Source organism: Myotis yumanensis, unplaced genomic scaffold, assembly GCF_028538775.1.
Source record: "Myotis yumanensis isolate MYYU_CA2020_CCGP unplaced genomic scaffold, mMyoYum1.0.hap1 SCAF_1, whole genome shotgun sequence".
Classification (NCBI taxonomy): Eukaryota; Metazoa; Chordata; class Mammalia; order Chiroptera; family Vespertilionidae; genus Myotis; species Myotis yumanensis.
Genome location: NW_027223752.1, coordinates 187,047,432 through 187,071,162, shown reverse-complemented (window position 1 = coordinate 187,071,162; position 23,731 = coordinate 187,047,432). Strand labels below are relative to the sequence as shown.

The following is a 23,731-nucleotide window of genomic DNA, read 5'->3' as shown; positions in this document are numbered from 1 at the left end:
TAAAACTGAAAGTACTATACAGGAAAAAAAAGTCCCTTGATAAATAAATTCTAAAACAGTTACCATCTTCATAACATTGTTCTATTTGGCCAACCCGATGTGACAGATTAATTATTTCAAACTAAAATTTCTCACTTACACTTAATTTTCTGTTTAAAAACAAATTAAAATACACAACACACCATTCTCAAGCACATTTCTTTGTTCATTGCAAGCTGACCAATTAAAGTCAAATCCATGTATTTTGCTTTACGGAAACTAAATTGAACTGTTTTCCACAATTTAGAGCACTAAAACAAACACTAGCTTTAGAGTCACTGTTGAGGTTCAAGACCCAGCTTTGCCACATACCAATTGTCTGACTTTGGGCAACTCATCTAATGTCTTGGCGACTCAAATTCCTCACCTGCAAATCAAAACTTTGAGGTGCAATGCATTCAGCATCCCATTCCATCTCTACAGACTCTACTCTTTTAAGACACTGGCGTTTCCTGAAGTTCTAGTAATATTCTCATTCGATCCAAATGACATTCCATTTCACCACAAATCACATCCAACACCAGCTACATCATTACAGATCATTCTTGTGAATTCATGCACTTTTGCCTAAATATGTAATGAGGCACCACAGCATTTTTATGAATTGGCAGAATTTTTTACAAACCAGTAATTCAGATGGTCACTTTGATCTTTCTGGAGGAAGTTAGGAAACAGATGACATATTCAAATTGGGTAATTTAAAGAAAATTCAATAAAATTTGACTATTTATTAAGGTGCAAGAAGGGTGTAAGAAAAACCACACGGTATGATACAATATCTTGAGGCTAGTAACGTGCTCAATTACCCCCGCTAAAGTAGCAAGGGACAAACAGGCTATGTGGAGAGGACCAACTTACAGGAGCTGTGATCTTAGTCAGAGGGACACAACCAGCTCGAGGTGACCTTGCAATGAGGGGGGATGGAGTGATAACTGTCTTGCCCTTACATTCTCCACTCCCTCCAGTCTCTGACCAGTGCTCCCCACTGGCCAAACACAATTAGAAGCTGAGGCCCAGGGAACCCTGTGGGTGTGCTTCGTACAGGTGGGCTTCCTGGAGCACAGAGTGGGAAAAGGTCAAGAACTGGAGGAGCAAAGGGAAATACCTAACACAATCCTCTTCCCTCGAAGTAGGCGAGATTCTCAGTTACACTGAGCCTGAAGCTTCTGTGATCCTGTCATGACTACAAACTGCTTGTCTAGTATGTTCATGAGATGTGCTGGATCCCTTCCAAACTCTGACTATGTATTTAATGTTCAAATAGTCTTCATTCTAACACCAAAAACCTATTAGGACCCTCTAATGTAGTCATCTAGGATAATTTTAGATCTCAACAGGTTTTCACAAAGAATGTAAGCAAACCAATTGCTTAAATTGGAAGAAATGTCAATGTTAGTAAAGATCGAATTTCTATGCTCCCTCTCTCTAACTAGTTGCTTTGGACATCAATGAGCTGCACAAAAGGAACCACAATGATTTTTCTGATAAAGCAGCTCCAGCAAACCTGAAAGGTTGGAGCACAGAGCTATTAACTCTTTGATGGGTTATGCATGTAAAGCCATGCTGAGCTGCAGAAACGCAAAAATGCTCCAGGGGATAGCAGAATAAAAGTGGATAACAGGAGGAGGGGCTTCAAAGGAGGACTTAATTCAAACCTGTGGTCAAGAAAAGCCAAGGAGCATATTCGTCGATAAAGAAAGAAAAACGTTGCTAATTGGGTAACTGCTATCATGTGACAGGCATTATGCTAAATACCTTCACATCATACTTCATATAATCTGCACAACCGCCCAGTAAGATATTTTTATTTAGAACATTTTACATGTGAGAAAGTAACTTGTCTAACAAAACAAAATCAGAAAATCCAGTAAAGAGGCATAATTTTCAAAACATTTTACGTCTGATGTGATCTCAGTCATAATCCCACCATTGCACCATTTTCAATCATTGATGTGTCTTGGAAATGACAAGACACAATTGAGAACTTATTCTGCCTATTTATAGCAACAATCTGGAAAAACAGAATTTCTTCTGAAATCCACTCCTTTTGGGAAATATTTGAAATGGTTGTCACAGCACTTGGAAGCATTCTCGAGAAAGAGTTAACCCAAGAAATCTTTTTCCTAGAATAGCCATAGCGGTTTCCTACCAGACCTCAGCTCAGAATAGTCCTCTGCTGTAATCCTCACAGCACCAAGCACATGAACAGCACACATAATTGGGATTAAATAAATACTATTCAATGGGTAGTCAGCATAGCATAGTACATAATGGGCAAGAGACTTCAGAAAGAAGAGTAAACACTGGCTTATTTACCATAAAAAATAATCAAGCTAATCTTTTATCACCACTAGTGCTATCACATCTAATTTCATTTATGTGTGGGCCAGTGACAAAGTATATAGTAGGTGCCTTCTCTTATACTCCCATCACATGTCCACTTAATATCCACCTCACTCCAAAAAATTAATACAGGAAGAACCAGACTAAAATGTAAATCAAGTCCAACCATGAAGTGGAAAATGAAAGAAAACTTATTAATAAGAAGAAAGGCAACATCTAATGTTAATTATGTGCCAGGTGGAGTACTTAATACTTTACATATATTTTCTCATTTAATCCTCAGAGTAACCATTGTCTTCATTTTAGAGATGAAGACACTGAAGCTTAGAGAGGTTAAGTAACTTGCCTATAGTCACACAAATAATAACTGACAAGTGACAAAGAAGAGATTTAACTTAAACTCTATAAGTTCATTGTAAATGGCAGCCTTTAATATCAAGCAGATACAAGGAGTAGGAAGTGCCACTCCTTTGCCTTGGTGATGGCGGAATTGTTATGGAGATGACTAATGAATATGAGACTCAGTTGCTTCCTTACACTGGTGAGGGTGTCCCAGTGAAGACCTAGCTTCCCATGGAAAGACGTGGCGGGGGGGGGGGGGGACTTGGAAACAGAAGACCCAGAGCTGAAGTCCTAGCTCCATTACTTTCTGGCTCTGGTTATCCTGCGACATTCACTTCATCTCTCTGAACCTCAGCTTCTAAATTTGTCAGGTGGGGATGATAATGCTTCCAAAGCTGTTTATCAAGATTCAGTGAAAGTGCTTCAAAATCTACAAAGCACTGTGCCACAAAATTTGTCAATTATTCTCTTCTACTGATAGCACGCTCAGCCACCAGCATAACATGAAATCCTGGGCAGTCACCCCAGTGTGCTGCACATCTTAAGAATGGTTTGTGTATATCATATGTGAAATCTAATGAACAAAATAAATTGGTGAACAAAATAGATTTAGAGACATAGAAGCATGAAACAGACTGTTGAATCTCAAAGGGAAGGTGGGGGAGGATGGATGGGTGGGAAGAGATCAACCAAAGAACTTGTATGCATGTATGCATAACCCATGGTCACTGATAATAGGGTGGTGAAGGCCTGGGGCCTGGAGTGGGGGAGGGCTAGAAGAGGTCAATGGGGGACAGAAGGGGGCATATGTAATACTTTCAACAATAAAGATTTTTTTAAAAAAAAGAGAGAGAGAATGGTTTGAGTATAGAGGAAATCTATTTGTTCTCTATAGTTTACAGCTTGGGAGCTCTTCATCCAGTGAAAAAGGAACTTGAAGGAAGAGATAGGGTAGTTAGAGATATCAGGTGGGATTTATGCTAATTTTTGTGAACAAAGAAGGGCTTGGGAAATGCCTTTGATCATCTGAAATGCCCAGAAATGAGAAGTAACTTTACTAAGAATAGAATGTTTAATTTAAATAATAACACCATTTTATGGTATTTAGGTATTCCCTGCATTATTGTTCCAAACTGTATTTGAGGTAAAAGATACCCTACCCTTTTTTATACCACTTTATGATTTTCAAAGAATTTCATATTGATGATTTCAATTGATGGTGTCTTTATAGTGCTATCTTCTTAATTCTATTAAGGAGGAAGACATATATAGAAGAAGGTGATAAATTATTTTTATTATCTGCAAGGCTGTTGGACAATTTTAGACCCAAGCTATTTTCCAATAGCTAATAATTTACTTCTCATTCCTTAGTTTTTTATCTGTAAATAGAGTAAAATAACCCCCAAGTAGCTTTTTCATTTCTAATAAAATTATGTGTGCAAGATGTTTTGGTAAATTCTAAGGAAATGTTATTATCATTTATTATCCATCAACTCTGCTAAGTACGGGTACATGCCTTAGCCATTCTAACCCACAGCAACTCCAAATCAAACATAACTCAAGGTAAGCCAAGAGAAATCCCTCTATTTAGACAGTATTCATGCATAAGGGAAGTTCACACAATGTGCAGAGAGAGGGAGCTGCATTAACTGGGAACCCCAGAGGGTCTGCCCAGCTGCATGGACATTCATGCCTGGCACCGTGCAAGTGAACTAAAAATCACAGTCATCTGACTCACTCATAGCATCTGGGCCCGAGAAAATTTTATTTCTCAAATCCTGCTTTCCTTCCCTTGTCTTCCCCAGCCACACATACAATCTGGACAGTCCATAAGGCAGGGGATAATTTTAGGGGCTTCCCCAGAGCCTGACTGGATGCTTTCCAATCATTTATTTCTGGCCTGTGCAATCAGATGCGCTATTTCTTTACACACGAGAAAAAATGAAATCAGTTTCTATTTGCAGAGCGAGATGGGAAAACTGAAAATCACACACAGCCATATCATAGACCCTTAGAAAGGGCCTCTCTAGGCTAGAGGAGAGCAAGGAGACAAAAGACAATCTCCAAAGGAAAAAAGTTCCGTTTGTTAACCCCTGAGAAGTGTCCCATATGCGTGGCCTTGCTTCTATAAGCACATTCACGGTTTGGGAGCAAAGTTGATAAATAAAAAATCAGTGAGACTTCTAGGTTCATTTAAACCTCTGATTATGATGTGATTTGATCATCGTAGCCATTCTAGGAGCAAATTCTGTTTGTCTGTGTGTCTATGTGCATGTGTGTGGCTCTGTGTGTGCCTCTGACCTCTCCCACACCACCCCACTCTCTTCTAACAGACACACGAGACATTATAATGTGTATGAAATTTGGTTAAAATGAGCATCAAAAACAAGCTTGATGGGCCAAAAAAAAGGGGGGGGCGGGCTTGTTGGGTTAGAGTTTTAGATTTCACACTGACTCAAGAATGAAACAGGAAAAAAGAAAACTGACAAGATTATATGAACAAATTGTATGTACCTAAATGTAGTTACAAGTGAAGTCATCTTATCACTTCCACCCAAAATTTGCTAGCTACAGAACTCCACCCACACTGTGAGACATCAGATTCTCTCCCAAGAATCCTTTCTTCCTTTGGCATTAGTTGGTGTCTTCTGGGGAAAATTACATCCTGTGGGCTCTTGAACCAGACATTGGACCAACCTGGCTGCAGGCCACCTGTGTGCCTGTACTGCTCCTGCAGCAAACAGCCCATTTCTGCTCTGCCCCGGACATCCGTGCTCCCATGCTTTGAAAAGGCTCCCTCCTCTGAGTTCTGCTCTCTGAAATGGCCCCATAGCCCAGTTGTTTGGGTCATCCATCATATGTCAAGGTCTTTTTCTGGCTCAGGGTAGCTAGACTCAGGGGACAAAGGAAAAGGGGAGGAAATTCACACAACAGGGACTATATGTTTTTGCCATCTACAATCCTAGCCTCTCATACCCTCTTTCTGAGTCTGGCCCAGCAGCCCCTCCTTGCAGCTTGCCTTCTGTCGCGGATCTCTGCACGCCCACCCTCATTCCTATCCCCTACTTTATCCCTACTCCACCCTTCTATTTCCACCCCCTCCTCCTAATGTGGATGGGATTTAATTCATAAACCTAGTTCAAGTTTAGTTTTTAATTGTTTTATTCCCTAACTAAATCTCTGAATGCAAATAGATTCCAGGGGGGTTTACTGTACAGGGGCGATATCTCTCATTGTAAAATATGACTGCTTCATATTTCTTCCTCAGCCTTTCAAATAGAAGCATTTTTATTCCTTAGCATTCATACCATCCCTAACAGTCCATTTTCCAGCAGGCTCCTAAACACCCAGGATGCCAAGTATGCACCTATGTTTCTGTCCTCTTCATTACAGTATCAGCGACAGCAACTCACATTTATATAACGCTTGACATTTTATAAAGGACGTTCACGTTACCAGACCAGAGCCGCACGTCAATTCCGTGAGTGAAGCAAATCGAATTGTGATACTTTCATTTTAGAGCTATGAAAATTGACACTCTGAGAGGTAAGGAGATTTCCCCCAGTGGCATCCAGCCAGTGAGGAGATGAGCCATGCTCAGAATCCAGATCTTAAGACTCCTGGGGCAGGTTCTTTGCAATTTGTAATGCAGCCCCATGTGCCTCTCCGCAGGCACCCTTGCTGGACTTCCAGCTGAGTTCACGTAATCCCCATGAAAATAAAGCCCCACGCTTTCAGGCCATCCAACAGAGGGAAGCAGGGCATCATTACCCCCTCTTTCTCACTGGAAATTCAATAAGGAAGCTCCCTGGGTAAAACGTTCTTTGGAAGTAAATTAATTTTGGAATAATCTAGCTTGACTTCCAACAAGAATTCTCCACCAACAGCATGGAACATAATGGTCCGATGAATAAAATGATGACTTATAACATGAATTTTCTTCACTTGACTTACTTTAGGATACATGTTTGCAAATCATTTAAAACATATTCTGTGTTTAATTATATTGCAATTTATGGTTGAATTTTGTTTAAATGGCATTTATAATTGGCACATTTTTCAAGTACTGCTTCTGCCAGAATTGCATGTAAAAGTACATTATCATCACTTGTATGACTACAGCCTAAGTTAGCATCAATATACATCCCATAGATTAGGGGCAAGTCACTAAAGGACAGTGGATGTCACATTTCCATGAAATACAATTAAATATATCCAGAAATAAATTGGTTCCCAGATTTTGCTAAAACAGCACATGGCATGTGTTCAAAATTAATAAGTATTGACTGAGTACCTATGTTGTGCTCAGCACTGTGAAGAATTCAGAAAAATGCAAGGTGTTTCTAAGATAGTCAACGAAGAAGGACAATACAGGGTTATTAGAATCAAGGTGAAAGTAATAATAATAACAATAATCATCATCATTATTATATATTATTTGTCAATTACTATATGCCACATATTATGCTAAGTACTTTATTTGAATTCTTATTAAATCCTCATAACAACTCAATGAAATAGCTACTACTATTATTCTAGTTCTACAGAAAATAAAAGTGAGGCACAAAGAAGTAATTTATTTCAGATCACATAGCTAAAATGTGGAGGGGCCAAAATTGGAAAGCAAGTACCTGATTTTCCAGCCGTGTACTCCTGGCCTATTTGCTGTGGTTTGGGGGAAGGTTTCATAAAAGGCGGGGTCTCTCCTATAGCCCTGAAGGTTAGGGAGTTGGGAAGAATGAAAAGAATGGGGATAGGTCATCATATTACAGGATGGACAAGTAGCATAAACAACAAAGGCACAGGGGCGAGAATCTGTATGTGACATGGGAGGATCAGTGGAAGAAAATCAATGGCAGGAAGCTAAGTTAGCTAGGCAGAGGGAGACACTTTAGGGAATACCTTCGAAATAACCTCGGCAGAATTTAGAGACTTGAGCCTTTGGAACTAGAAAGTCCATTAGCTATTATATAAGAAAGTGACAATGAAAAGCCATTGTGGTATTCTAGCTGCAAATTCAGGAAAAGTGGAGAGGAAGGAGACTTCTGGGAAGCAAACTAATTAGCAGCATATTGTGAAATCTCCTACAGACCCTTGGTCATAGTACATACTCAATAGATGTTTGTCAGATCAGTGGATGAAGACTAGTAGGGATAAAAAAGGAAGATACAAACCAAATAAAGAATCTGCAGGAGTCATTGACAGGCAGTTCATGAAGGAAAAAGAAAAGAAAGCCCTGATGGGTGTGGCTCAGTTGGTTGAGCATAGTCCCATGCACCGAGAGGTTGTGGGTTTGATTCCTGGTCATGGTATATGCTGAGGTTGCGGGCTCAATTCCCAGTAGGCGGTGTGCAGGAAGCAGTCAATCAATGTTTCTCTCTCTCCCTCTCCCTTTTTTCTCTCTCTAAAATCAATAAAACCATTTTTTTTTAAAAGAAAGAAAACAGATGTCACCCCAGTGCTACTCTAGGTAAGAAGAAGACTGTGATGCTTTGGCTCATGAAAGAGTTGAAAAGGAGACATGGGTTTCAGCTGTTAGCAGGGAGGTGATGAGTCCTCCATTTTGGTTTGTAAAGGTAGAGGTTTGAAAGGTACATGGAATATTGTTAATATTTTATAGGTATTTGGAGATATAGGCCTAGAATAAATTTAAGGTGGGAAGCACAGTCCTTACTCATCACAGAATTCAGATAAATAAAAGTTGTCATATTTATGAGCCACTTCAATAGGTAACTCTAAGTAGCACTTTCCTAATATAAATGTCACTACTGGACCTATTGTATTTCATCAAAGATTTGCAAAGTAAAGAAATTCAAAATATACAAGAACATCTACAAATTGAAAAGAACTAAGCAAATGGAAATCAATCAAAGCATTAAGCTCCTACCCCTGCTCCCAACAACATGCAGCCAGCACTGGCCATTGGGCAGATATGAAATATCAGCCTTTCCCTATCAAAACACAAAAAAGCAAAAATCATGTTCTGGTTTCTCAGCAAGAAGCCATTAGACAGATGTAATCATAATGAGACCAAATATTCCTATAAATGAACTGCATGCATTTAGGACCACATGCCGAGTTTAAAAGCAGCTAACACAAAAGGTAAGTAGAGTTGCCCGGGTGTATACAATGGTTCAGATGTGGTAGAGCAATTCAATTGGCCCTCAAACAAACTGAGTTGTGAATTTACAAGACAAACTCAGCATCCATTAGCTTAAAACTCAAATGGCCCAGCTGTGGCAATAGGAGCTATTAGTTTCAAAGTCAACTTCTGTGTTATGATCATCCACCAACATCTAATCACTCAAGTTAAAGCCATATACAAGCAAGTTATTTGCTTTTCAAACAGACTGACCACATGGTTCATTCTTTAAATATTGAAAGCCAATCAGAATGACCAAGTGGATGAGAGTATGTAAGATTCATTTAAAGACAAAAGAGTTCATTAAAATGGATAAAATCAAGATCTTTACCAGGTAAATTAGAAGTAAAATCTGCTTGAAAGTATAACTTCCTTCACCAGAGAAGGGATGGGCCAATTAAAATATAAAACTGGTAAGAGTCATAAATTGTAGCCTGGGGAGTCAATCCAACCAGTGGGGCACATTTGTTGTTATTGGATGCAAAGAGACAAATAAATTGAAATTTGAGTACAGTGTTCAAAATATAAAAACCCATGTCATAAAATATGCTCAGGTAGCATGCCAAACGTTTTACCCAATTTTAGGCAGAATATTTATCAAAAGTTATTTGGTAAGTTAGTTGTTTGAAACCCTAAAAATATTTTTTAGCAAAAAAATAATATAATGTATGTTAATTGGCTTCCCAAGATAGACCACAAAAATCTACTGATATATAGTATAAGAAGGTATAAGTATAGTACTGGGAAAATGAGGTGATACAAACTGGTCTGTAAAAATAGAATCTTACCATCTTATACAGCACTGCCTTTTAAATTATGAGTCACAATTCATGAAATTAATTCAGTGTGTCTTTCCCCCCATTTAATTCTTACTAGAATGGCAGAGATAGAATGGAAGGGAAAGGACAGAATTGCAAAAATCAGAGCACATCCCCTGTCATAAGGAAAAGTATTATTCTTGAAACTTTATTCCAGTGTTATCTATAATAATAAAAGAGTAATATGCTAATTAGACTGGACATCATTCTGGACGTCCTTCCTGATGAGCCGGCGCCAGAGGGAAGCCAGCCCGAGTCCCGGATGCCTGCAGTCGGCCTGAGGGAAGCCAGGGGAAGGAAGGCCTACTCTTGCATGAATTTTCGTGCATCAGGCCTCTAGTATTGGTATAAATAGCTATGTGAAATCAGGATTTCAATGTAAAATACATTTCTTACTGTAGGTCAGTCAAAACAGTTTGAATGTTTTTTAGCAAGGCTTCTATGGGGTGCCTAGCACAAATCCAGTGCTTAATAACAGTTGTTAAATGACTGAACGAACTTGTGAACACATGAAGAATAAAGGAATAGGATGCCAGTAATAAGCCCCTCTCAGTCACAACCCTGACACTTGCTGTGGAATGCTTGCTCACTTCAGAATTTCCATGCTAGTGAGGTAATGAGGATAGACAGTTGCCCAGCTGCAGTTCCCTTATAGGTGCCTCCTATGGCCTGGGACAGGCTCTCTGACACAGTAGGAGCTATAAACAGGGAAGAATGGGGATAAGGCTTCCATAGCTGAGTGGAGCTGAACTCTGTAAACCTCCTTCTGAGAAATGAGGAGGAAGATAAGATAGGATTGCTAGATTTATCAAGTAAAAAATACAGAGGACTGGTTAAATTTGAATTTCAGATAACAGATAATTTAAGAACAGAGAAAATCATAAACCTTCAGGGTTAGAATATCAATTCAATCAGACATTTATTTGACAGAAAACTATGTGCAAAACACTCTGCAAGATGGTGTGGATGGAAAAAATATTTATTCTTGAAGCTGAAGAGGTCAGAGACACACAGGAAAAGACCCTAGTAATGACCATATTGAGCACTACTCTAAGTTCTTTCCAGGCATTAACTTCTGCATTTGGCCCTGCTATTCTTCCCATTGAAGATAGGAAACTTAGCATAGAGAATTTATAAGAAAGAGTTGGCCACAGTTTCTCGTATAAACAAACACAAACAATATTCAGTGGAACTGTGGTAGGGGGCTGGATGTTGTCCAGGGAGGTGAATCTGGAGGTGAGATTTGAGCTGAACCTTGAAAAAAGCGGAAACAGCAATAGGAGAATATTAGGGGAAGAATATTCCAGGCAGAGGAACAGCTTAGAGGCATTTAGTTTTTTATTTTGTTTTCTACTTCAGCTCCAACTCTACATACCAAGTAACCATAGTTGAGGGAGGGAGGTGAACTCTGAGATCCTCCCTCTAGCACACATTACTAGAGAGACTTTCAGCAAATTAAGGTTGGTCTGAAACCACCAGCCGGTGTGCTTAGAATGTCCTACCTTTCTCTAAACCTTGATTTTCTCATCTGTGAAGCATGGTTGTTAACATCTACATCTTAAAGCTATTGGAAGAATAGCTGAGATCATGTATACAGGATGTGGCAGAGTGGGTTTACATTTGTGAGTACGTAAAACAGTTCATTCTTGATTATTATTTATTGCATTATTTTCCACAAGATCAACTGCAAACCTACTTTTGCCCCGCTCCCTCCCCCCCCCCAGTATGCCCTTAGAACAATGGCTGGTCTAGAGTAGACAATCAGTTAGTTATTATGCATGATGCATAAATTAAAATAAAGCTATTGCCACAGTTAGGCAGCAATACTGGTGGAGACAGAAAACAGAATGTGGAAATGAGTAGAGTAGACATGAGTTGTGACAATTCTAGAGACCATATCTATGAACAATGGCATGGAATTGAACGTCCCTTTTCTGTAAAGCCAGATGTGTTCTGCCCAAAGATGTGGCTCCTGAAAGGTGCCCACCAGGTTAGATGATGAAGGATGGTAGGATTCAAAATGCAAGTTTGTAAACTAAGGATGAGGGGCCTAGAAGGAGAAAAAGCTTGCTTCTGTCTATATAATTCTCCTGCCACTTCCTGTCTTGGACCCCATCACTAAGGCACATTGCAAAGCAACACTGAGGCTGGAGGATGTGGATCAAGTTCATAATATGTCAGAGTTTGAAGGGGAAGGAATGGATGCCAGGGCAGGCCAGCCAGCCAGCCAAGCTTATAAGACATACAAATAGGACCAGCTTGGTGTAAAACCATCGACCTGTGTGCTTAGAATGTCCGACCTTCCTAGACATCAGAATCCATGGCAAGCTCACTCTTTCTGCAGGAGCTCTGTGTTGGTGAGGCACAATCATTATTCCCAAGTCTAGGCCCTGTTCAGGGCACTGCCATGGCTGGGGTGAATAAGTTTACCCACTTCGCTCTTCTCTTGAAATTTTAAAATTGTTTCTCAAAGACTTAGTTTGTAAACTTAAACACTGTACTAAGAAAAAGGAAAGGAAAGGTTAACAAAATGATCATGAAGCCTACTCAGTGTTTCAAATGCACACCATCTCTCCTTAGCCTCTGAGGATGATGCAGCAGGGAATGCACTGGAGTTGTTTTGCAGCCATAGTGGCTTTCCCCGCCTGTGTTCCCCATAACCTGTCGCCCACCCTCCCTTGTCAGACAGCTGCAAACACTGAGGAGGTCCTGCCGGGATTCGGTCCTCTTCCAGGCAGAAGCTCCTAATGGGCCTGTGTAGGAAGAAACTGCATTCTTGGCCACCTCCTAACCAAAATAAAACCAGAGGCCATTCGTTATGAAAATACCCATCTCTTCTCTTGACCTCCCTGAAACTAAAGTTACCTCCAAAGCTAGAATTAGAGCATTTGGGGGAAATGAAAAACTGCATAAAATTTTTTCCTATCCTAGCACTTTCGCTTTTAGGAAATGAATGCTTTTAAAGGTTTAGGGATATCTTCCTTATACATTTCTCTCCCCACCAGATGTAGAGAACTCAACAACTGCCTCTTCACTCATGAGTAAGAGTGTGTTGAAGGCGTTATCGCCTGAGAAGAAAGCATCCTCAAAACACATTGTTGACTCAGTTATTCATCTCTTTGGGCACAGATTTTCCCTCACAGGAAGGAGAGGGGCGGTCACTGAACTCCTCCAACAACCCTGATAAAAGTGCTACCTGGGTGGAGTGGATTCCGCCAACACTGAGTCAAGCATTTGTAGAAAGGAGAGAGCAGATGCTACAGTAGCTCCTGCCTTTAGATGTGTAGAAAATACACAAGCAAGGTTTAAGGAGTTACCAAAGACAGGCAATTCCCTTTCCCTGGAGCTCTTCAAAGACAGAGCAGCTACTCATTTTCTTAATTGTCTAACTATGTCTCTGACTTAGTTTATAAGGCCCTCTCCAACCATCAGTGATTGAAAGCCAATTATCCTAAGAAATCAAGGTGGGGTGTCTATTGGTTGGAGGATAAAACAGGCTTATATACAACCAAAACACAGTACAATCAAAATTGCTTGGCATGGGTTTTTTGGTTTTTTGGTGTGTGTGTGTGTGTGTGTGTGTGTGTGTGTTAATATATTTTTATTCATGCCCAGGTCGCGGGCTCAATCCCCCGTGTGGCATGGGTTTTGTTAATTTAGGAACAAAAATCCAAATACAAGTGAAGAGAAAGCCGAAGAGAAAAGCAATTTTAAAGGAGTCTCCCAGATGCCTGGAAGAGTCCCCAAATGCTGCCTAACATTTACATCACAGAGAAGCAAGCAGGCAGAGATGTTACCCGTCAAAGGAGACGGCTCATCTCAGCTGCAGGCCTGGAAACCTTTCCTTTTTCATAGATTCCAGGCTACCAAGTGTCCAGGCATTTCAGTCTGGTTTCTGCCAGCCTGCTCTTGTTTCCCAGCTCCGTGGGGATCTCCCGGCTTAACAACACAGCAGAGATTATGGTTGGGCGATCTGACCTCCAAAATCAAAGGAATATGACCAGAGGAGCTCAGAAGGTAACAGCACCGACAGTTGCCAAAGGTGAGAAGACTAGCAAGCCGTCATGGGAGAGGAAGACTCTTCTTGCTGAAGGACAAACTCCTGCACCCAGGAGGGAAGAGACCACGTGCTGCCCTCTCTGGCCAGTCGGGGAACTGCAGACAGGGCTGAGCCAGCTCCTGGAGTAGGTAGCCCTGGGCTGGCAGGGAGAGTCGCCCCGGCCCTGGGCTGAGTGAGCAGTGCCGGGCATGCACACACTGGTCCACCTGGCCAGGGCCAGAGCCAGGGCCCTTGGTCCCGGCCTCGTGGTCAGGCAGCCTGTTGGGAGGGCGGCTGGATAGAGACAAAGGACACTGTGGCACTACAGGAAGGGACGCGTCCCAGGACACGCAAGCCAGCCTTCTCCCAAACAACTTCTTGCTGAGATGCTCACAGTAGCCGCATTGCCATCGCAGGCAGGTGGGAGCAATTAGATGTACCTGCCTTCAGAGTCCGGATCTGCTCACCTGATTCGGCGAATCCTATTTTAACCCTTCTCATCCCCACTGGGTCGCACGCACAGAAGACAGGAGTTCACTTTTTGAGGGTGTGGGTGTGCTGGAGGTTGGGAGAGGGCCGTCGTTGGAGGAGGCAGGAAGGTAGGAACCTTCCGACCTAATGATATTACTGTTGTGTTTTCAAATTAAAAAGGAAAAAGGAAGAAATAAAGTAGGCAGCTGAAAGGGACTGTGGGACGCTGCTCATTTTCAAGCATCCCTGCTATTTTAGGTAAAAACCAACTCTAAAAACTCGTCCAGATGAACAGGAAAAAAAAATGTGTTTGCCTGTCAACTAGGGAAGAAAAAAAAAAGATTCACTGAAGTCCAGGGAGGAGCGACTTCAGGCTTCAGGTCTTCTCGCCATCCTGTCCCTGACCCACCCCGACCTCCAGATGGAGAGCAGACAAGTGAGATGGCACTTGCCAACTCCAGGGGACCCCAGGGCCCGGTCAGGGGCCGCCGCCACCGCAGACGGGCGTGGCTGCGGGGACACACCCTCCGCCACCTACCTCCAACATGGGAGAGGCGCCCTTGCTCGGCAGCGTGCAGCCCAGGAGCTCGGCGAGAAACTTTGCCATATACGAGTAGCGAGCCAGGTCCCTCCGAAGCGCTGGGTCCGTCCTTTCCCCTCGTAGGAGCCCGAGGGGCGAGGTCTGGCCCGCAGGCTGGGGGGCTGCCCCGCAGCGGCCCGGGACCGGGGCCGGGACCGAGCGCGCCGGCTGCCCGTCCGCCGCAGTCCGGGGTGCGAGGTGCGCGCAGTTCGGCCCGCCGACCCAGCCTCCGCGCCGCGGGATCGGGCGCCGCCCGCGGTCCGCTAGCCTTTCGCGCTGAATGTCGCTATTGCCACCGCGAGGGAGGGCTCGCCGAAGGGGTGGGGGGTGGCGGGAGGGCCAACGCGCCGCAGGGCGACGGCCGCGCGGGCAAGGGCAGCGGCGAGCGCAGCGCCGCGGCGCAGGCACCCGGCGGCCAAGCCCTGGGCGCGGACACTCCAGCGACACCGCTCGGCTGGAGCTGAGGCCTGACGCTCGGCGGGAGAGCGGGAGGCGAAGCGGGGAAGGGTCTATCTACCCTGGCGAGCCTGCGGGCTGACCCACTTCTCCAGTTTCCCCTCCTCCTGCGAAGGCAGGTGGAAAGGCGCTGCTCTGGCTGCCGCCTGAGCCGGGCGAGTTACAGCTGCGAGGCGCCAGCTGCCCCAGGGCCCCCGCCCCTCCGGCCAGCGCCAGCCCCACCCTCCCTTTCGGAAGGAAAACGGCTCCTGACGCCTGGAGGGGGAACTCCTCCTGTGAACCCCTGTTATTGAATGGGGCAGGCACTGATGTGGGGCTAGGGTAGGTCTGCTCCATCTTCGCTGTCACCGCTAACCCACGCCTGGCCTTGGCTGGAGTGGGGTATGGAGGGCAGAGGGCGAGCATGGCCAGGAGCCTGATAAATGGCAAGTGTGACCCTGTTGTTCTTTCCAAACCTATCAGGCTTGTCTTTTAATAAGAGAGCTGCTTTCAGGACACAAGACCTATGTTACATATTTATGTAGCTTCCCTATAGCTGTACATCTCAAACTTTTGTGCGCATAAGAATAATCTGCAGAGTTTATGAAAAGCAGATCTGGCCTGGCCTGCATGGCTCAGTGGTTGAGCATCGACCTATGAACCAAGAGGTCAGAGTTAGATTCAGTTCAGGGCACAGGCCCAGGCTGTGGGCTCTAGCAGGAGGCAGCTTATCAACGATGCTCTCTCATAGATGTTATTCTCTCTCTCTCCCTCTTCCTTCTCTCTGAAATCAATAAAAATATATTCACAATAAATAAATAAATAAACAAACAAACAAACAAACAAACGAACGAACAAACCAGATCTGCTTTTTTGTTAAGCACCCAGGAGATTCTGATGCAGGTAGTACTCAGGCTGGGCTCTGAGACATATTGCCCTACCTTGCCAAATCCATAGGTCAGCACATACAAGGACTATAAAAGCATTAGATTGGTGGCACAGGCCTTAGAGAAAGTTTTGTCAAATCACCTAATTCATATTGCAAGGAAAACGGAACTAGGAAAGTTCCTAATACTTCATCAAGTCACATGGTATTAGACTCCAGGTATACAGGAGCTTCTATAAATGCGCGTTGACCAAATAGGAGATGGATGGTTGGATAGATGGTGATGAATAGCTGGGTCCAGATTTCCTAATTCTCATTCCAGAATTCTAGCTGGTACAGCAAACTCACTCTGAATTTAGGGAATTTTGGGGACAAAATAGGCAGGAAAAGTGTTAAATTAGTTTTTATACAATATCAAAATCACGCAATGTGCTATCTGGGTGCCCTCCAGCTACACTAGGAAGAAAATGGAAGGGAAACTAACATGCAAGGAGTATCTGCAGTTGTCTCAGGGGCTGTGTCCATAGGTTAGAGCAGTGGTTGGCAAACTGCGACTCGCAAGCCACATGCGGCTCTTTGGCCCCTTGAGTGTGGCTCTTCCTAAGCCTTAGGAGTACCCTAATTAAGTTAATAACAATGTACCTACCTATATTGTTTAAGTTTAAAAAATTTGGCTCTCAAAAGAAATTTCAATCGTTGTACTGTTGATTTTTGGCTCTGTTGGCTAATGAGTTTCCCGACCACTGGGTTAGAGCATAGGCTGTGGGGAAGGACTCCCTGAATTTAAATCCCAGTCCTGACATTTAATAGCTGTGAGACTTCAGGCAAGTGACTTTTCTTCTCTGTGCTTCAGTTTCCTCCTTTGCAAAGTGGGCATAGTAATAAAGGTAGCTATGGTATGTGGTTTATATTAGTTTTCTACTCCTGGCACGACTTAGCATCTTAAAGCAATACCGTTTTATTATCTTGCAGTTCTGTGGGTTAAAAGTCTGGACTGGCTCAAGTGGATTCTCTGCTTAAGAACTCACAAGGTGGAAGAAGCCAAGATGCCAACCCCCTGGGCCCTCATCTGGAGGCTCTGGGAAGAATCCCCTTCCAAACTCATTCAGGTTCTTGTCATCCAGGTTGTTGGCAGAATCCAATGCCTTGGAACTGTAGGCCTGAGGTCCTTGTTTCTTGTTGGTTGTCATCAGGGTTGGCCCTCTGCTCCTAGAGCTCACCCAGGCTCTTTCTCATGTGAGAAAGAGCCCCTCCATCTTCAAAGCAGTAACTGCATTGAGTCCTTCTCATGCCTCAAATCTCTCCAGCCTCCTCTTTTGCCAACAGCCAGAGAAAAGTTCTTGCTTTTTAAGGAGCTTGTGTATTATATGATTATAATATCTAGGCCCAGCTGAATAATCTGCCTAGTTTAAGGTCAACTGATTAGTCACCTTAATTGCATCTTCAAAGTTTGGCCCCATAATCCTATATAATAAAAGGCTAATATGCAAATCGACTGAACGACAGAATGACCGGTCACTATGATGCACACTGACCACCAGGAGGCAGACGTCAATGCAGGAACTGCCCCCGTGGTGGTCAGTGTGCTCCCACAGGGAGAGCACCACTCAGCCAGAAGCCAGGCTCATGGCTGGTGAGCACAGTAGTGATGGCAGGAGACTCTCCCACCTCTGCAGCAGTGCTAAGGATGTCTGACTGACGGCTTAGGCCCGCTGCAGGCCTAAGCCATCAATCAGACATCCTCCAAGGGCTCCCAGACTGCGAGAGGGCACAGGCCGAGCTGAGGGACACCACCACCCGCCCTCCCCCCCCCCCCCCCGCGAGTGCATGAATTTCATGCACTCGGCCTCTAGTCTATAATAATAAAAGCGTAATATGCTAATTAGACTGGAGGTCCTTCTGGACAACCTTCCAGATGAAGCTGGGGCTGAGAGGGCCAAGCCCCTTGCACCAATTTCATGCACTGGGCCTCTAGTATAACATAATCACAGAAGTAACCCCAGGGGTGAAAACCATGAGAGCTATCTAGACTCTAGGTTACCATGATTGTTTTGAGGAATAAGTAACTTGGAATAATGTTTTGTTTTGTGATATTTATATTAATTATTCAATAAAGGTTAGCTGGGGGGTTTTCCATACTCATGTCACCTAATTTGATTGTCACTACAACTCTGTATTATTTTAAAGGTGGGAAAATGAGAATCAAAAGATTGCCCAACATAACACAGCAAGTTAGTGGCAGAGCCAGGAATCAAACCTAAGCATAGCTGCCAACCAAGTCTGCAATTTTGCTCTTATATGACACTGGGTGGTAGAAAGATGGCAAAAGATAGGTAACGCTTATTTAGGGAAGTGGGATTTGAGCAGGGGTGTCGCAATAATGAGGAACAGAGGAATGTTTACAGATAATCACTTGCCATATGTAAGTAATTAGTGGTTTAGGTGCAGAAAAGGCTCTCTTAAATACTATCTGAAATGAGAAAATCTAACTGAACTGGTGGAGATTGTTAGTGACCAGAGGCATTTTCTTGTGATGATACTTGACTTAGGAGGCTACACATTCACTTGCAATCTAGACTCATTCCTGTGATGAGCTCTTCCTCTCTATGCCTCCTCCTCTCTGCCATCTTGAATCTTTCAGTGTCAAAAGGAAATAAACATTTCTGAAGGGCAGACACACACCGACTCAGCCTTGAGAGCAAGAACATTGCCCAGACCTTCTCCAAGGTCTGCCACTATCATGTCTATTTCCTGCTCTACCTTGCTGACAGAGCAAGGACAGAGGCCCAGCTCCCTCCTTGCCCCCCCCCACCCCTGCTCCCTGAAAAAAAATCAAAGCAAACAAATAAGTAATCTCATCATCTCTGATTCTCCTCCACTTAAGACTTTGACCATATATTATTCACCAGGAGGATTGTTCATATTCTTTGACTTAATATTCCTATTTCTAGAATTTACTCTCATAAAATAATCAGAGAATCACTGGAAGATTATTACATTTAAATTGTTTCATGCTCATAGGGGCAAGTGAGTGTCTTTTTGACTGAAACATAAACCACTGTGGTTAAAAGGAAGAGGACTAGAGTCAAGCTGCCTGGTGGGGTTTTTTTAAATTTACCTTTATTGTTGAAAGTATTACAGATGTCCCCCTTTTTCCCCCGTTAACCCCCTCCACACCATATCCGCCCACCCCCTCTTCCAGGCCTTCACCACACTATTGTCTGTGTGCATGGGTTATGCATATATGCATATAAGTTCTTTGGTTAATCTCTTCCCACCCCCACCCCAACTCCCACCTTCCCTCTAAGATTCATCAGTCTGTTCCACACTTCTATGTCTCTGGATTTATTTTGCTCATCAGTTTATTTTGTTCGTTAGATTCCACATATGAGTGAGATCATGTGATATTTGTCTTTCTCTGATTGGCTTATTTCACTTAATATAATACTCTCCAGGTCTCTCTTTGCTGTCTCAAAAGGTAAGAGATCCTTCTTTTTTATAGCTGCATAGTATTCCATTGTGTAAATGTATCACAGCTTTTTTATCCACTCATCTACTGGGTTTGAATTCTGATTCTGCCACGTACCAATAGGGTGATTATGGACAAGTGACTTCAGTTCTCTAAGCCTCCATTTCCTAATCTGGAAAATAGAAATAATAAAAATACCTATATCTCATAAGAATGTAATTAGTTAATACTATCATATTATACTAACTTATTAGAATGATTATTATACTCATATATTTAATATACTAATATGAATAAAGTGCCTGATCTGTAGTAACTGTAATAAATAATTAACTGTAATAAATGTTAAGTATTAGGAGGGTTATTATTAATGATACTAGAGGCCCGGTACATGAAATTCATGCACTGGGGGAGGAGGGTGTCCCTCAGCCCTGCCTGCACCCTCTCCAATCTGGGACTCCTTGGGGGATGTCTGATCCACAGGGATCAGGCCTAAACCTGCAGTCAGACAGCCCTCTCACAATCCGGGACTGCTGGCTCCCAACTGCTCGCCTGCCTGCCTGCCTGCCTGCCTGATTGCCCCTAACCACTCCCCTGCCAGCCTGATCGATGCCTAACTGCTCCCCTGCCAACCCGATTGCCCCCAACTGCCTCCCCCTGCTGGCCCAGTTGCCCCCAACTGCCCTCTCCTGCTGGCCTGATCGTCCACAACTGTCCTTCCCTGCAGGGCATCTTGTGGCTGTGGGCACCGCCATCTTTGAGAGTGGTGCAGTCAATTAGCATATTCCCTCCTTATTGGCTGTGAGCACCGCCATTTTGCGATGGTGTGAGGGTCAATTAGCATATTCCCTCTTTATTAGATAGGATATTCTCAACTCCTGGTCCAGAGCCTGGCACAGTACATGATTAAACAAATGAATGGACAGATAAAGAAATAAGCAAAGAGACTTGTTGCAGCATTATATGCCCAAATTTAAAACCATATAAAATTCAACAACAGGAGATTGTTTTAATATATTATGGTTCATAAATATAGACAGCTTTTAATATATTATGGCTCATAAATATAGACAGTCTTTTAGTTTTAAAAGACTGTTTACTGACCTAGAAAGTCCCCTTTATATAATGGTGGTGGGGGACAGCATACAATACATGTAGTATGGGCTAACTTTGTAAAATATGCACATGCATACATAGGAGGAAAATGAAAGGAAATATATGAAAAGGCAATAATTGTTCTCTTTGGGTGATAGAATAATAGATTCTTTTCATTTTCTTGCTTACACATTCCTGAATTTTCTATTCTTTGCAGTGAACTTGAGCAAAACACCAACTTTAGCTAATACCCTTTTTTTAAAGATCCCATCATTAATAACTTGGACACTTAAAAGCATTATCAAGTTAATCTTAACTGACTTAAGATCTTATCCCTTTAATAAAATATCTAGAATGGGCCAGTTAACACAACTAAATCTACTGTAGTGATACTCTCCTTAAAAAAAAAATCTCTGTTTGTGAAGCAGCTCTACTAAATATCATCCAAAATTTGATTTTAAAGACACTCATTTTTGCTATAAGAGCTGACTGTCTAGTTAAGAACATTAGCCATGACCTTGGGAATGGCAAAGTCATAAAAAAGCAAATATTATCTATTTTTTTAAACTTACCTATTTTCTCTTTTCATTTAGTTTAGAAGCTAATGTAGAAGTTGAAGAATAAAGCTCTGGAAATGATCATTGGCCCAGAATGAGTACTATTTTTTCTATGCCAATCCATTAAGAATACTACCTTCATTTACTTTGCTTCCTTTGTGATTCTCAGGGAGAGCTGGTGCTGCAGTTATTGTAAATACTGTACTACAGTATGGTCAGAAAACAGAGCAGCCTAATTAATAAACTATTTCCACTAGTTATAGTCTCTACAACATATGAATTACCACTTTTCAAAAAATTAGGCTGTCATAAGTTGCAATTAACACTGAAACTCTACTGAAGGTTTCATAATTCTTTGATGATTCAGAAAGCACTTCCGTGTCTCTCAGGTTGTCAGATTCACCAGCATAAAAATCATTTATCCCGATAGGATGGATGAAGGGAAATGCTGGTTAATAGAAGTTTTCAGCTGAAAGGAATGTAAGACAGCCAGGTTTTACTGTGTTTGCAAGGCTGACTGGGTGTCTGCTGAGCCCTGTAAGCACCTCCTGAGAAAGGCGCTCTATTTGTCTGAGATGTTATAATTATTATCCCAAAGGAATACAATGGTAACATTCTGTTTCATAACAAAGAAACTGGATTACAAGTTATCCTACAACCTCCCGCCTCCCAGCTAAGATCACACACCGTACAGTTACAATGGTGCCAATTACAGTATCTTTTCATGCACTGTATGTTCCTTTGGCTTTTGATGATCTGAATGGATTTCGTACCAAATAGCAGTTACTGGCAGCAATCAAAACAATTTGGGGGAAAATAGTTCCATCCTCTGTGTTCAAGTAGTCCTATTGATTGAAACTTAATATTTGCTTTACTTCTTTCTTGGTACGAAAAGGGAGCATGTGGCTTCAGTCTGGACCCCATTCTGCCTTACCAAGAAGGTGGGTGGGAAAGCCTAACATATTCCAGGCCTTTTCCATCACTAGTTGCTAAAAGCCCAATTCCATCCAAAAGAAGAGTGTTTTTAAGAATTTAGTCCAATCCACCGTTCCCTCACCCCAACCCTGCTTTACAGAATCAGAAGCACAGAAAGGTTAAGGTTTTGCCCAAATTTACACATCATATTGGCAGAGTGGGCCAGATGCCAGAGCTGAAATTTTTCCCTGGAAAACAGTACTTTTCTTTGAGTTAGGTGCAAAATGAAAGAAGGAAGGTTACGGCGGGGGGGGGGGGGGGGGGGGGCCAGTGGAGAGAACCCGAGAGAGAGAACCCAATCCCCAGTCTCATATCCTTGAGGTACCATTCCCACATCACAGCTAGGAATGTTGACTTTCGATCCTGGGACCGTGACCTGCCAAGGTTTACTTATTTGAAAAGCTATACTAGGGCTCCCTGGCAGAATATTTTAGGATATTTGAAGCTGATGGCCAGGGAATCTTCAATGAATAAACAGATACACCTGACCCTCCCAGCCCTGCCCTGGCTGTCAAGGATGGGAAGGGAACATATTCCAATGTGGGGAAGTTTCAAGGTTTGGGCCAATATACTGACTAATGGTCAGCACATAATGAAGTTAGGCTCTTTAAAAGGTAAGTCATTCAGTTGTAATATCAATATTCCTCCCGGTTCTGGAGGGAACTTGTATTGTAACCCATGAGAGGTGCAGCCTGGATACCTTGAATCCATAAATGGAATAGTTGCAATATTGTAAGTGTGATATGAGTCTAAGAGAATAAGCTACACCTCCCCCAGTTTGGGGCTTAATATGAGAGTCATTATGCCGTCGGGAAAGGACCTGATTCGTCACAGTGAAGGTGGGAGTGCCCAAGTCAATGTCGATGACAATGAGAAGACTGATGCTACATAACAACACAACCCACAGTGGCATCAAGGCTACGCCATAACCCTAGGAACATCGGCTCAAGTTGGCCAAAGTCACCTGGGAAAGAAGTGGGACATCAGTATGGAGCCCTTGGAGCCAAGTGCACCCACCGATGGGCAGCAGCAAGTAGAGCTGTGGCTAACACCAGGCCAGGACCACGGCAGCACCCAGTGAGCAAGGGTGGCCACAGGGACCACAAGCAATGGAGCAGAGAGAGGGAGCCAGCACAAAAGAGAAGAGCTGCTGCAGGGACAGAGCGGAACACACGACAGCCTGGGGCCTCATGGAAAACAGGGCACCAGGAAGCGCAAGCTCTGAAGGGTACCCCGGAAGGGGCTTGAGGCAAAGACCATTTCCATTTGTATTTCATTGCTTCACACCCCTCCTCTGACTGGCCTGCCATCTCAGTTGGTGTGGCCTACATCTGTGACAGCTCACATGAAAGACAGCTGGGACAGTGAATGGACAAGCTCTTGGCTCTGGCCGAAGGCTGGTTCAGGAAGTCCAGGTCTGCTCTGCATTAGATATTCAGTGAGATAAAGAAGTTCTAGACAGGTCACCCTTAGGGGTCCATCAGTCTTACAACCAATACTGTTCAAAGATGACTCAAAGTCAGACCAAATCCAAACACCT

General features: G+C 43.0%; 1 protein-coding gene across 1 annotated transcript in view; it reads right to left on the bottom strand.

Annotated features, from left to right (window-relative positions):
• RASGEF1B (RasGEF domain family member 1B) overlaps positions 1–14,808 on the bottom strand; it is a 532,983-nt gene extending 518,175 nt beyond the window's left edge. The window contains exon 1 of the mRNA XM_070394093.1: positions 14,733–14,808. Within this exon, the coding sequence (XP_070250194.1) occupies positions 14,733–14,801 (69 nt within the window). The 5' untranslated portion in view covers positions 14,802–14,808. The remainder of the gene's footprint in view (positions 1–14,732) is intronic.
• Positions 14,809–23,731: the final 8,923 nt, after the last annotated feature.